Raw genomic sequence first — 14,484 nt, forward strand, 5'->3', positions numbered from 1 at the left:
TCACAAATAGACAGATCATCTAGGCCAAAAGTTAATAACGAAATACTAGAATTGAACCAAGCTTTTGAAAGCATGGACTTAATAGACATCTATAGAGTGCTCCGCCCCACAAAATCACAATATACATTCTTTTCAGCTGCACATGGGTCGTTCTCCAAGATAGATCACAAACTAGCTCACAGAACAAGTTTGAATAAATGCAAAAGAATCAGAGTTATTCCCTGTATATTATCAGAGCGTAGTGCAATCAAGCTGGAGATCAATAGCACAAGAAACCATAGGAACTACAGGGACACATAGAAATTGAACCACACTCTCCTGAACAATCAATGGATCACAGAGGAAATTAAGGAAGAAATTAGACAATTTTTACAAATAAATGAAAAGGCCAGTACAACATATAGGAATCTATGGGTCACAGTGAAAGCAGTTCTACGTGGAAAATACATAGCACTGAATGCCCACACTAGGAAAACAGAGTGAGATCAAATAAACAACCTAATGATGAATCTTAGACTCCTAGAAAAACAAGAGCAAGAAAAACCCAAAGCTCGAACAAGAGAGGAAATTATAAAGATAAGAACAGAAATCAATGCAATGGAAACTAAGAAAACAATACAAAAAATAAATGAAGAGTTGATTTTTTGAAATAATAAATAAAATTGATAAACAACACCCACCCACAAAGAGGCTTGTGTTCCTAAGATTTTCAGACTTGGTTTGCCATAAATAAAACATTCTGGAGTAAAGCATTTTGCACACTGACAATACTTACCAGACATCAGTTAGGCCACAGTGAAGGGTAGTGACTCCTATCAAAAGGATACGGTAGCAGCTGGTTTTAAGATGGTACACCTTACATTCTGCTCAGTAACAGGAATGCGTTTACAGGGGACTAAACTACGAACTGAAAAATGTGGAGGCTTTCTCTGCACTGTCATCCACAGTGAAATGGGTCTCTAGAGTTTAAAAAACAAAAGGGCTCTTCATAAGCACAGGGGGGCTCTACCAAGGAGAATGTATACAACAAGATCAAAGGAGGATTTGGAATATGCCGGTGACTTCTTCCTGGCCTTAACTAACTAGCATGAGTGTTTCTGGCATGTTATTTTACCATTTCATGTCAACCACGACTACAATGAAATAAGCTGTTTGAGTAATAAACACAGAGTGAAGGCATCCCTGGTCCTTAACAGCAGTTTACACACAGCAGGTAATCAAAACATGCTGGTTAATGTGAAATAGGAAGAAAAGGGCTAAAGGTGTAGGGAAAGTGGGAAGGGTGGGGGAAAGGTAATAAGAGAAAGAAAAAAATAGGAGAAAATGGAAATAAAGTGTTTGTAAATGGGGAGGGAGGAGGGGGTAAAGGGAGGTTAGGGACAAGGGGAAAAAATGAGAACCAAGACCTGTCATGTGAAGGTACAAGATCCCAATAATGAATGTAACACTACTGTACACCTAAAATGTACCAATAAACTCAATGAGAAAAAAAAAGATGCTTCGGAGAGAATGAAAAGACAGCCTGCAGGACGGGAGGAAGTCTCAGCAAACTATACACCTGGCAAGGGATTAGCCTCCAGAATATATTACGTACTCCTACAGAGTCTACCGACAGCCATAAAAAACTCATGTGAAGGTAAGATCCCAATAATGAATGTAACTGTACTGTACACCTAAAATGTACCAATAAACTCAATGAGAAAAAAAAAGATGCTTCGGAGAGAATGAAAAGACAGCCTGCAGGACGGGAGGAAGTCTCAGCAAACTATACACCTGGCAAGGGATTAGCCTCCAGAATATATTACGTACTCCTACAGAGTCTACCGACAGCCATAAAAAACTCAACTCAAGAAAACGGGCAAAGGATTTGAAGAGCCGTTTCTCACAGAGAGATACAGACATGGCCAATCAACACAGGAGAAGATGTTCAGTGTCGCCAGTCCCCAGGGGAATGCAAGCCAAAGCCACAGGAAACACCGCCTCTCACGTGTTAGAGTGGCTTTGCTAGAAGGCCCCAGAATACTAAGCACCGAGGAAGTGTGGAGAAATTTGCACCCTGTGCACCCCTGGTGGGGATGGGAAAGGGGCAGCTGCTGTGGAAAATCAATTGACAGTGCCTCAGAAAGCTAAATGTAGAATTAGTGTATGACCCGGCAATCCTGAGGGTCCCAAAGAATGAAAAGTGGAGATTCCGGTGATGCCTGTACACTGTGCTCTGACCTCCATTGCTCACGGTGGCCAAAGCATGGCAGCAGCCCAGGTGTCTGTGGGCAAAAAGTGGCACCTGCGTCCCCCGCCAGAAAGCGCCCTCAGCCTCAGGAAGGAGGGAGACACAAGGCTGCCCCCAACCCCCGCCACCGCACAGATGAACCGGGCTCGCATGCAGGTGCTAAGGGGAGGAGGCCCGGCACGGGGCCACACATGGTGTGTGATCCTCAATCCTGGGCTTCCTCTCCTCCAGCAGCAGATTCATGGAGACAGGTCAGGGGTGAGGTTCCCGGGGGCTGGGGTTGGCCGTGGGTCAGAGATGTTTCACTTAGTGGGTTTTGGGGCTTCTGTTTGCAGGAATGAGAGAGCTTTAAAAATAGCTAGTGCTGGTCACACAGCATTGTGAATGTCACCAACACCGCTGAAGCACACCTGAAAATGGTAAATTTTATGTGACATGTATTGACCACAGTGTTTTCTTAAAGTCCTTCATCACAAGACATTGAGCTGCACAGTTTACATAGGTGAATTGCCTGGTTTGTGACTGTTACCTCATTAAGTGTTAAAGAAAGGGACAGAGCCAGAGAGGAGCAGCCCCGGCAAAGACCCCTGAGAAGGGGCATGATGCTAGAAACTCATGGGGATGAGGCAGGCAGGACCCGGCACCTCTCTGCCCACACTGCTGAGCACAGCCTCCCTCGGAAGCCAGCTTTCTGTAGAGTGAAAATGTTTTCCCCGTGCCCACTTGAGCAGATGGCCCCCCACCTTGGCCTGAGTTGAGAAGCACAGAAATCAAACAGGGGACAGACGGCTTCCTTGGCAGTGTCTTACAGGCACACAAGCATACGAACTCATGCACCTCCCTCCCCTGCTAGCGGGCTTCCTCCCTGCTGCAGGCTGGAGCTGGCCCAGGAGCCCAGGAAGCCCCCAGAGACCCCGCACACCCCGCCTGGGCTCCCAGGCCTGCTGCCCACTCCTGGCAGGTGCTCAGAGATGCCTCTTGGGTGACCAAGGGAGCGAACCTGCTGCTAAGGCCTTGGCTGTGGTTTCCTCTCCTGCACCTCTTCTCTGTCCATGCCCTGCACCTGAACAGAACAGATTGGGATGAGGGTGGAGAACGAGTGTGACCTGTAGGTTTGGGAGAGGACCACAGAGACCCTGAGGGGAGGTCACCATGGTGGAGAAACCTGATGATCGGGGGACGCGGAGCAAGTGGTGGAAGCCAGAGTTCCTGAAGCAGGGAGGTTTGAGGCTTTCAGCCAGGAGCACCAGTGGCCCCGGCAAGGACATTCCTGGTATCTCCAGGATGGACAGGCTGATCCTTAGCTCCAGAAGAGGCTAAAGGGGCCACTCTGATCACCGACTGTCCCTGTCACTCTAAGCTCCAGGAGGTTGGGGAGACCCCCAGGCCCCTCCCCGACTGATCGTGTCAGTGGTGGGCAGTGCTTGTGTCCCTCCTGGAGGAGTGATTTCCGGGGCTAAAGGGTCTCACTGTTAGGAACGTTTATTTGGATATGATGTGGTATGAGGAGAAGTGTGTCGCCAGCGTGTTCAGAGGGAGCGCGTGGCATCTCCTGGGCCTGAGCCACTTGCTGGCTGCGACTGTCTGGAGAGGGGTGTCCTGCTCCCACGGGTGGCACTGTGAGCAGCTGAGTCTGGGGCGACTGATGAGTGTGGGCCGTGACTGTGTGACCGTCCACCCCTCAAAGCCTTGCTCCTCGGAGATCAGAAAGGAGGGGACAAGGGAAAAGCCTATCTGGCTGTCTGGTGGGAGGGGACAGGCGTAGGCCAGGACCCCATTTTGTGGGCTGCTTCTGCCCAGGGGGCCAGGACTGAGCACATGGCCACACCCAGCCTGCTTCCTGGGGCACAGAGACCTAGCAAGGTGTGGGGGCAGAGCTCCTACACAGAGCAGGAGGCAAAGCAAGCTGTGATGTGGGAGAGGAGAAGGAATTTATGGCCAGAAAGGAAGTCAGAGAGAGCAGGGGCCTCACGATCTCTTCTGGGGCAGTGTCCCCTGAGACCTCAGGACCTCTCACCAGGCCCCAGCTCCCACCCAGCCTCCAGCCCATGCACCCACAGGGACACGCTCAAACCATGCGCAGCAAGAGCAGTTTCCAACCCACCTGCATCTCCTGCTATTCTGGGGGCTTTGGCGTCCTGCGAAGGGCCCGTTGCAATGGGGAACAGTGTCCAGCCCTCCCTAGGATGTAAGGGGAGCCCTAACGACAGTCTGGAGGAGGGGTCTCGGTCTGGCAGGAAGGGGAGTGGAGGGCTCACCCCACCTGAGTCTGCCTGTGCTGGCCCTGGGCTGCATCCTCCATCTCCTCGTGCATCGTGAGCCTGCAAGGTGGGTCTCACCAGCTTGTTACAGGTGAGGACCGTGCCGTTTGGCAGGGTGAGCTGAGAGCACTAGGCTAAGAGTTGGGAATCCTGAGTTGTGCTTCCAGATCTAGCGTAGTCAAGCTGTGCAACTCTGAACAGGCCACCCAGCTTCTCTGGGCCTCAATTATCTGAGAGTCTGGGGGCTGGACTGGAAGACTCTCAAGGGTCCTCCAGGGCAGGCCTTCTCCACACAAGGAGAGCCAGAGGTTCCCCACAGTCTGACAGGTCGGCCTGGCGCGGTGGGCGGTGCCGAGGCTGGCTGTGTGCAGGCAGGGTTGTGAAGACTCAGGCAGACACAGCGCTGTCTTCCCAGTGGAAACAGGTGGGTGGAAGCTGTGGCTGCATGTAAGGAACCGAGCACAGTATAAAAGAAAAGTAAAAGATAGAAATGTAAAAGAAAACTTGACAGTCAGAGCTGCCTGAAGGTGAAAGTCTGTCTCTATGGGTAGTGGGTCCTCCATTGCCTTAAGTATGCAAGCCAAGAGGAGTTTCATATATCAGAAGGCTTTTAGACACCTTTGGCTTTGAAGCCCTGAGTTCAGTTCCTCTGCCCAGACTCCCACCTAGGACAGAGCAGCTGCCATTCCCAGCCCCTGCCCTCAGCTCCACAGCCCCCTGGGGTTGGTCACCAATGGCTGAGGTCAGGTGGGAGAAGTGTGGAAAAGCACTGCTTCTAATGAGAGTTAAAATACCTTTTGTGTGAGCGCATACAAAGAAATTAGAAATGTAAGCATAAATGATCACACACAAAAGCGGTCCACCGTCCTGAGGAGAGGCAGAAGTAAGGGGTAGTCCAGAAGCGCATGGTGCACACGCAGCAGGGAATCCCTATCTCCACAGTGGCCCTGGAGCAAACAGGCCAGGGGTTCAGGCATTGCTCTGCTCCCCAGCCAGCCTTCTCCCGAGGGCAGCAGCCTGCGCGTGCCTGCTGTGAGTCAGACTTCCCTCCACCCTCAGGCAAGCCCAGCTCCTCGGTCCTGGCCAGGGAACACCAGGCATTGGGCAGGAAATCTTTGGGCAATGCTAACAGGAAGCTGGAGTGGCCAGTTCCTTCTGCTAGCCATGTGTATGTGCGTGTGCATCTCTACTTGCCAGGTTATTTTGGCTGTGTTCCCTGCCCTCATGTTGTAAGTGTCCTGGGATCTCTAAAACCAGGGAATCTGGACCCTGGTCCTTCTGTCCCTTGGAAGGGAGCAGGTTGGAAGTTCCAGGTACACAGAATAGAACTTGGTCAGGAAAGTGTGATTTTCCCAGCCCAGGATTGCCATAGACATCAGGGCCTTTGTCACTTGCCCATGGGGACATCCTTAACCTTGCGTGCAGGGAAGGGGTGCAAGGGACCTGTTGGTGGGATGTGGCAAGGGAGAACAGACGGGGCTGTTTGGGAACCCCAAGCCCAGGCCATGGGGGCCTAGCATTCACCCCAGGTCCCAGGAGGGCAAGGGTGAGAGCCAGGAGTCATTCTGCACCCCGTCAACTGGAAAATCGCTTTTCCTCGAGGCTTGGGTCAGCTGCCTGTGGGAAATGGGGATCCTTCCCTAATCCCAGGGCTCTGTGTGGTACCCCAGGGGCCCAGTGCAACAGAAGCACAAAGCATGCGGCCCCTGGAAGGTGAGGCCAGGAAGGTGAGCAAGGTTCAGCCAAAAAAGCAGAGACAGTCCAAGGAGCCCGCAGTCTTTCTTCACTCTTTACTGTGTAAAAATAAACTCAACAATTCATGTCATTTCAGCAAGAAAATGAAAAAAGAAAGAAGAAAGCAAGAATACCAGTAGAAATAGTGCATTTCCAGAATTGCTGATGGGAGGTGGCAGGTCCCATGGTTTTGACCCATTTGATACCCAAAAGGCTGCAGATCATATGAAAAATGTACAGCTTTGGTTAGCAAATAATGAAAAAGTAAGATACATCAATTCTCTTTCATATTTTACAGTATATACATTGTAACAATATCAACTTGAGGGGGTTTGCTTTTTTTTTGGCAAATAAGACAAAATTGGGACTCTAAGTATTGGGCTTTTTTTCTCCTCAATGACTTGTTCCCTTTTAATAAACCGTACTTCAGCCCACTGTGCACAGAAGCGATGCGTTTCCCGTCGTTGGCGGAATAAATTTACGCGCTGTTTGAAGAGACAAAACCACGACTCCTTCCAGCCACACACTGGTGGCCATGCCCTCTTAGCCTTGCCGCTTCTAACCAGGTTGGAAGTGACATCCAAAACCTCAGCCCATTCCCTGTCACCAGCTGGCTCCCAGACAGAGGGCCCACCCGGAGCAGCCTGTCCGGCCTCCCGGTCCCAGCACACCCTCAGAACAGGTGGGTCCCCGCTGGAGCTCACCGAAAGGACTGCAGACCTCACGCCAGCCTCTCCCCTCCCACTCGCTGCCCACAAGACACCCCCTTGGGCTCAGGTCCCAGGGCTGGTGACAGAGATCTCTGTGGTCTTAGAAAATAAACTGGGCATCTACAAAAGGAAAAGAAAGCATACAAAATGTATCTCTTTCTTCCAAAATACACGCTTTCAGTCCTACATTTTGGTGGAGCCTGAAAGTGTTTCCAAGGGAGATATAGGTTGAGATAATTTATAGGTTTGTCCTATTCTTTCATAAAAATACTCTTGTTTGGTAATAAACTTTGTCTTCTACAGTAAGAGAAATAATACTGTGTTATCAAAAGCAAGAAGGCTTTACGATTCCAGTGGGATCGAAGCCCCCAGGCCCAGGGGGCCTCCGTGGCAGCTCTCCCACCCCGGACCCCCAGGGAGCTGTCGGACACCAGCTCGGCAAAAGCAAACACTGTCTAGACAGTGCTTTTTTGTCTTCTTATTTTATAAAATGGCTTACCTGAGAGAGGCATGTATTATTCAGTGCAAGAGGGAACATCAATCAGATTAAGGAGTCAGTGGAACGATGTGGATTAGCTTTGCTGCTCTGTTGCCTACCTTTCCCTGGCCAGCAAAGTGCCAAGTGTGAACACAGTGAGGGAGCTGAAGGCCTTGGCACAGACTCCAGTTAGGGGAGGGGCGGGAGCTAAATGTCAGCTTCTGTCCCGGGCACCGTGGGTGCGTCGGGGGGGGGGCAGGAAAGAACGGGGAAGGGGCCAAAAGGCTGCAGGGTCGTAGGCAAAAGCATCTGGGGTGTGCTCCGCCCTCTCTAGCTAGGGCAGAGGATGGCTTGTGGTCCTGAACAGACAGCTCCCGCCTTGCCACTAGGCAGCGGTGGTTGGGGTCTGTGTCGGCAGGGGCAAGGGCTGGTGGCTGGCGCCAGCAGGAGCGCACAGAGCACAGGTGCGCTGGGCCGAGCCAAGAATGGCTCCCAGGTGGCTGGAGTGAGGGTGGGGCTCGACCCAGTCTGGAAAGGTGATTCTAAGCTCTCGCTCTCTCCCAACCATGGTGTCATGGGGCTTGTTCTCCACCTACATGTTAGAGATGCTTCTGGTGTGTTTGGGGTGCGGGAGAGGGACACTGGCCTCTCTCTCAGAGCCCTCCGACACCCCTGGCTCGCTTACCCAGACATTTTCAGTAGCTACATGGGTGGTCACAGAACACTGGGTGGCACTCAGCACACGACACAGAACTGGAAAAGTCCATGCAGGCAGGGGAACACATGTCGGACCGAGGGAGCAAGGAACACGCCACCGCAAGGAACATGCAAACAGAGAAGGTCCCTGCAGATCCAAGGATGCCACAACCCGACGGCGCTGAGGAAGCACAATTATCTAAGAAAAAGCCACTGCTGAACAATGACAGGCACACCTCTCTGAGAGTGATGCACTGCAGAGCGGCGACCGGTACCGTGCAGACGCCCACGAGTACAGCGACACAGACACCGACACGGACACACACAGATGCGTTAGTTCTGACACGCCGTGGACCTGCCCCGGACAGAGGAGACAGGTGCCCCGGACGGAACGGCAGGCACATGGCCTGCCTCTGAGAGGCGTCTGCCGCTGCACACAAGACAGCCGGCAGAGATTTCTAGGAAGGCTAGCCAGCTCTCCCCAAGTCAGACTCCTGGACAGAGGGGCCAGGCTGCCCTCAGTGTGCCCAGCAGATCCAGGACAAGCAGGGGTTCACCTTACCCTGGGCACGACCTCTGAGCGTTCTCTCACTCAGCACGCACACGCACGCACACACGCACAGCGTTTCCTCCCCTCTTCAGAGAGACTAGAAGGAAATATCTGTGCTTCTTTTCATGGGGGAAAAAGAAGTCAAAGATTCTGGACACAGGTCAATGTCAGGAGCCCGTGGCAGGTTGGTGGCTGCTGCAAGGCACAGGCCCGTGAGCCACAGGAGGGGTCTCCAAGCCCTGGCCCCTGGGGTCTGGGGATGTGGGGAGGAATATGGCTGACAGGTGCTATGCGGAGTCCTTCCCATTGAATGGCGGGGAGCTCCCTGTGGCCCGGGGGCTGGGTCTCGATCGGCACATGGGTCCCTCATCTGGGAGACCCCTCCTGAAAGCCTCTGGTCCACCACTGCCAGAGGCAGCACTGGTGGCTAAAAGGGTGTAATAAGTCCCAGCCTCGAAGGGTGCAGAGGTGAGAAGACAAGGGAGCCGCGGAGAAGGTCTGCTGGCTTCCCCAGGCCCAGGTTGCCTCCGCTGCAGCAGGCACCGTGTCCCAGGACAGTGGCCTCAACCTTCAGAGCACGAATTCCTAATGCCAAATAACAATCCTCTGTGCAAAGATCCACCCAGCCTTAGCAAACCACTAAAAGACATTTAGGATGTCAACAGAGCTGTGTGGCTCGGAAAGAGGTCTGCAAAGGAAGACAAACGCTGTGCTGCAGGAGCTGCATGCAGGCAGATGCTGAAGTTGGCAAACAGACTTCTGACCACTCTGAGATTTCCCAAAGCCACAGAGAAGGGCAGGAATGAAATTGTCTCATTCTAAAGAAAAGCTTCCCCCAGCCACACATCCAGGTACACACCCACACACGCGTGCACACACGCGCGCGCACACACACACCTACACCTGCACAGTTCAGAACATCACTGCTACTTGCTCAGCCATGCTCAGGGCAGGCCTGGGAAACAGTTGGGGCTCCTGGGGAGAAGTGGGGTGTCCTCAGGGACAGAGGAGAGCTGGGACTGCTTCGTGTGCACGAGGACAACACCAGGCTGTGTGCGCGTGTGCGTGTGCAGGGGCCATGGCCTTGATCATTCCTGGGGGTGGGGGAGAAGAGACGATGGATCATCACCGCACAAGCAGGGTGGGCGGGCGTGGGACCTGGGGCTCAGCCCTGGCTGGAAGCTGTCAGTTGATCTGGCGACAGGCTTCGAATGTCCACTTGGTGGCTCCGCCGTAGATCTCGATCTGGGACTCTGCCCAGGCAATGACATTGCCGGAGAGGGCCTTGGCGCTGCAGGTGGCCAGGTTGTACACTTCCCCTGGGGTCAGCTTGCGGTCCCAGATGTTGAAATGGGCCAGCTCGCCCACGAATGCTTGGGTGGCATCAAATCCACCACCCAGAGTGTCCTTCGGAGAAGAGCAAAGGATGAAGGTGGAGGGGTCTCCCCAGTAAGCTGGGGGCCTGGCTGGGGAGTGTGTCTGCGTCTCTGTCTCCCCCCAGGTGCTTCCTCCATCTACTCTGGGTACCGTCTTATCTCCTGTCCCTGAGTCTTCAGCCAGGCATCTGTCCCTGAGGGGAAAAGGCCCGGTGCTGGCCACCTGTGCTCTGCGTTTAGGTCTTCCCCTGGGGCCCCTGAACTCTGCCCCTCCTGCAGCCAGTCCCTTGGCCAGTAAGCAAGGGGTCAGCAGGACTGCAGGGAGCACGTCTTGGGGCCCCACTCAGACACCCCCGTACTAGCTGCAGTCAACTACATCCCAACAGGAACAGGAACAGAAGGCCTTCATCCCTGCATCTCCTCCCCAAGTACCTGATGAGAGATGTACAGTTCCCTGGGATCTAAATTATTCATTGCTAAAAGCAAAATTGGCCTTCTGACGGTGAAGAGGAGGCGGTTACTCAGAGTGCTAGACCCCAAGCCCACTTGTGCCCGAGTCCCTGAAGCAGCTCACCAGAGTGCAGGTTTGCCCTCGCTGCGTCTCAGCACATCTCCACTCCTCCCCAGCTCCCACCACCACCCTCCTCTCCTGCCCCAAAGCCAGTACCTGTTCCTGGCCCAGCACCAGCACACCCTGAGGCTTGATGGGGTGGTAGGGAGCCAGGTTCTCGCCGTTGCCACCCTGGGTGCCATCCTGGTAAGCTTCCCAGACCCCATCCCTGGTAGTCCAGGTGACACAGATGTGATGCCACTTCCCGTCATTGATCACAAAGGGCAGCTTGGCCACCTGGGAGGGGAACAAGGCACTCCACGTCACGGGTTTGGGAGCACCACCCCGAACCAACAGGGCTTCTTCCTCACCCCACTTCTCACAGGAACATGGGGAGCCATGCTGAGTCCCCAAGGCAGCTGCCCATCCACCTGCCCCACCAGGGTGGGTCGTGGAATCACACAGGAAATCTACTGCTTTGCCAAGGGTGCCCCTGAGATCCATCTGGGCGTGTGACTGCCTCACTCCTACTCACCCTGCCGCTTTGCTGGTCTACAAAACAAGCCCTGGGATGAGAGTGTTCCTGGTAACTGAGTGTCCTGCTGCCTGCTGGGCCTCCCTGCGGGGCTCCCTCTTCCAACTCTCTATCTCCAGCTGGCTCCCACGATTCTCTGAATCGCACCGGAGGGTGGCACCTACCTCTACACGCTGAGATGGGGCTCAAACCTGGACTGGTTCTGCCCTCTCCACCCCGAGCAGGGGGAATGGTTCAGCAGAACACAGACCCTTTCCACCTGAGGCCTGGAAAGCACAGCCCTTTCAGGGATGGAGCTTCAAGAACAAGGGCTTGTAATCCTTTCCAGCCTGGTTTCAGCAATTTGCTGCCACAATGGCAGGAAGGTGGACTTTGAAAGCTGTCAGGTAATTCCAAGGTAGGAATGGAGAAGAAGTCATGAGAGGGAAAGGCCTGTTCTCTGCCTCTCCTCCTCCTACAAGTTGGGGGCTTAGTGGGGGTAGATCTGGCCTAGGGAAGCATCTCTAGGTCACTTCTGCCTCCCCACCCAAAGCATCTATGGTCCTCCAAGCAGGGAGCCAAGGCACCCTGAGGCCAAGGAGGAAGAAGAAGAGCCAGCATCCTATTGGCAGGAGGGACTAGACCAGTGATGGTGAACCTTTTAGAGACGAAGTGCCCAAACTGCCACCCAAAACCCACTTAATTATCGTAAAGTGCCAGTGCTGCCATTAAACCTGAACACTGTTTCAGTTTACAAAAACAATTTGTGAGGTCATCACAGAGAGGGCTGTGTGTGCTTGCTAACCTACTGCTGCACAACAGGTTCATCAGCACAGCACTGGAGGTCCCCACGCTCATCCTCAGCCACCCCCCCATCTGGGAGCCTGTGCAGAAAGTTCCATCTCTCCTGTCCTCCAAGGACAGCAGATGAAGGTGCACTCTCCAGTCTTAACCCAACCCTTCCCTAGACCTCCAAGCAGGAACTTTCTCAGAGGCACGGCAGCCGTGCCTGGCACCTGCAGGCCTGGGCCCTGGGGTAGGTGGCTCCTACCTTGTCATTGATGAGGATCTCCATGGGGTTGTTGCCCCACTCGATGAGGACCAGCTCGTTGGCCTGGCCGGGCACGGCATAGGAGAAGGGCGTGCCCACGCCAGGTGCTGCGCTGGACTTGAGCCACATGCACACGGTGAAGGCGTACATCTCGGGCAGGCTCTTCCGCACCTTGGCGTACATGTAGTTGGTTCGCAGTGGGAACGTGAGCTGGAACTTGTCTCCTGGGCGGTTGTCTTTCTGACCTGGAGAGGGCAGAGGAACCCAAGTCCTGACATCTGCACCCTGGCAACTGAGTGGTGTTTGGTCCCCACTGAACTCTGTGACGCAGACAGGGCACTTGGCCAGCTGGTGAAAACACGGACCCAAGGCCTCTGACTGGGTCTCCTACATGGTGCCCTCCTTGAGAGCAGGGTGAGATGTGGCACAGGTCGGGGTTGTGGGCATCTGGCCTTGGGCATGGAGAGGGAAGGGGCCTGCCATGGAGTCGGCACACACCATCAAGTGCCCGGGAAGGAGGAACCGGGCTAGCTCCCCTCAGAGGAGTCCCTTTGGGGGCCGGCCTGATTCTGAGGCTGAGATGTGCTCACAACCCCTCACTGCTCCTCTTGGGCTTTTCTCTTGATCGTCAGCAGGACAGCCGGGCCACTGGTGCCTGCCATGCTGGCCAGCACGCCCAGTTCCATGCAACCCTCAGCAGGGTACACTGTCCCCTCCCCCAACCTTTTCCAGGAACTCTGCTGAGAGGGCAGGACAGCAAGGGCCCCAAAGGTGACTTGGTTGAGGGTACTGCTTCCTGAAAACTGAGGCTCACGGCCTTCTGGCCTCCCTCTCCCACACAGCCACCAGCTTCTGGCCTGCCAGCCAGTGTTTCTGAGGATTGTCCAACCCCTCATCAACCCCACACACGCCTGGTGTGACTGGCTGCTGGAGAAACACCACTCAGAGCTGTGGCAAACCCCCCGGCCCCAGCCCAGGAGCACACAACGGGCCAGCTCCTAGGTGCAACCTGTTCTCCTGCCCCAACCCATGAGGAAGGCATCCTCCAGGCCAAAAGTGAGTTCCAGAAAGTGTCCTGACAGGCCAGCCACCCCCTCCTCCTCAAAGCCAGGTATCTGGAAGAACAGGGCTGGCTTCAGCGCAGCCTCCCCACATTCAAGCTGTGTGTGTGGGGGGGGTCTGGTCTGTGGCATCTTTGTGGAGGGTTTTCATTTCCCTCATCTCCCTTTCTTCCCTCCCCCTCCTTCCTGAGGTCCCTCTTTCCTCTGATCTGTTTTTTTCAGTTACATAACACGCCTTAAGATGGCACTGTTTAAATCCATTTTGCAGTCCGAGCAGGGTCACGTGGCTCTGCCCCCCCCCTTTACAACCTTGTTTGATTTCTGTGACTCCAAGTCAGAGCTCATCTGTGCACCGCCCCGGGTGCTCTGGGCCAGGCTGATTTGGCGGGAGGTGGGGAGCTGCAGGGGTGTATAAGATACCCAAGCTGGCGGTCACTCAGAAAAGAAAACCCTGGCGGGGCAGGGGGTGGAGGGATTCAGGGTGCAGTGGGGAGCACCTGGTGATCCCAAAAGGATACCAGGGGCTTGGAGAATCTGGGAGCAAATGTGCCCACGGGCCAAACTGGGAAGATGTCCCGCTCTTCCCTGAAACCAGCTGAAGCAAGGCTCTGCTAACGGGAGGGTCTGGGCCGAGGACAGCCACTGTGCAAAGTTACTGAAGATTAAACAAATCAGACTTGAAAAATCCTGCGAGGATGTGAGGGTGCCTGGACGGGGGCGCACCATGCAATCCTGTCCATTTCTCCCCCGCCCCCAGGTCTCTAGCCCGGCTAGGAACAGAACCTGGCTAGGGGTTTCAGGGGAGGAGCAGCGCCGGTTGAGCGGACCAGAACTGAGCTGCATGGGAGCCTGAACCTGTGGTGCTCCCAGAGGGGCCCAGAGGACAGCGTGCCCTCTCCCCCAGCCCCTACCTTTCTCCAGCTCGCTGATGCGCTGGTGCAGGGAGGTCAGGGCGCTCTCGATCTTGATCCTCTCCTCCGTGTCATTCTTGGGGCCCCCCTTGCCCTCCTCCAGCGTGTTCACCCGCGACAGCACCTGCCGCTCCAAGTCATCGATCTTGCTCTGCAGCAGATCCTTGAGGCTGTTGGTCTGGCTGGAAGAATTGAGGCGGCTGTACTGCTGCGGGGCACAAGGGCAGGGGAAAGCCACACTGTTACCGTAGAGCCTATGAAGGCGCGCATGGCGGTACCCTCGGGGCGACTGCGGGGGTGGCCTGGGGGGGAGCTCCGGGCGATCCGGCAGACCCTGGCAGGCACCCGCGCGCGGCAGGGGC

The 14,484-nt window shown here is 54.6% G+C and overlaps 1 protein-coding gene across 1 annotated transcript in view; it reads right to left on the minus strand.

Moving 5' to 3' along the window:
• Window positions 1-6,523: 6,523 nt before the first annotated feature.
• The window catches only part of Nptx1 (neuronal pentraxin 1), a gene marked incomplete at its 5' end in the record, with an annotated part of 8,414 nt that continues 453 nt past the window's right edge, over window positions 6,524-14,484 (minus strand). The window contains 4 exons of the mRNA XM_033767573.1: window positions 6,524-10,066; window positions 10,703-10,882; window positions 12,151-12,395; window positions 14,123-14,335. Of these exons, the coding sequence (XP_033623464.1) occupies window positions 9,845-10,066; window positions 10,703-10,882; window positions 12,151-12,395; window positions 14,123-14,335 (860 nt within the window). The remainder of the gene's footprint in view (window positions 10,067-10,702; window positions 10,883-12,150; window positions 12,396-14,122; window positions 14,336-14,484) is intronic.

The sequence above is a fragment of the Fukomys damarensis genome, unplaced genomic scaffold, assembly GCF_012274545.1.
Source record: "Fukomys damarensis isolate Sample0158 unplaced genomic scaffold, DMR_v1.0_HiC HiC_scaffold_23, whole genome shotgun sequence".
NCBI classification, from domain to species: Eukaryota; Metazoa; Chordata; class Mammalia; order Rodentia; family Bathyergidae; genus Fukomys; species Fukomys damarensis.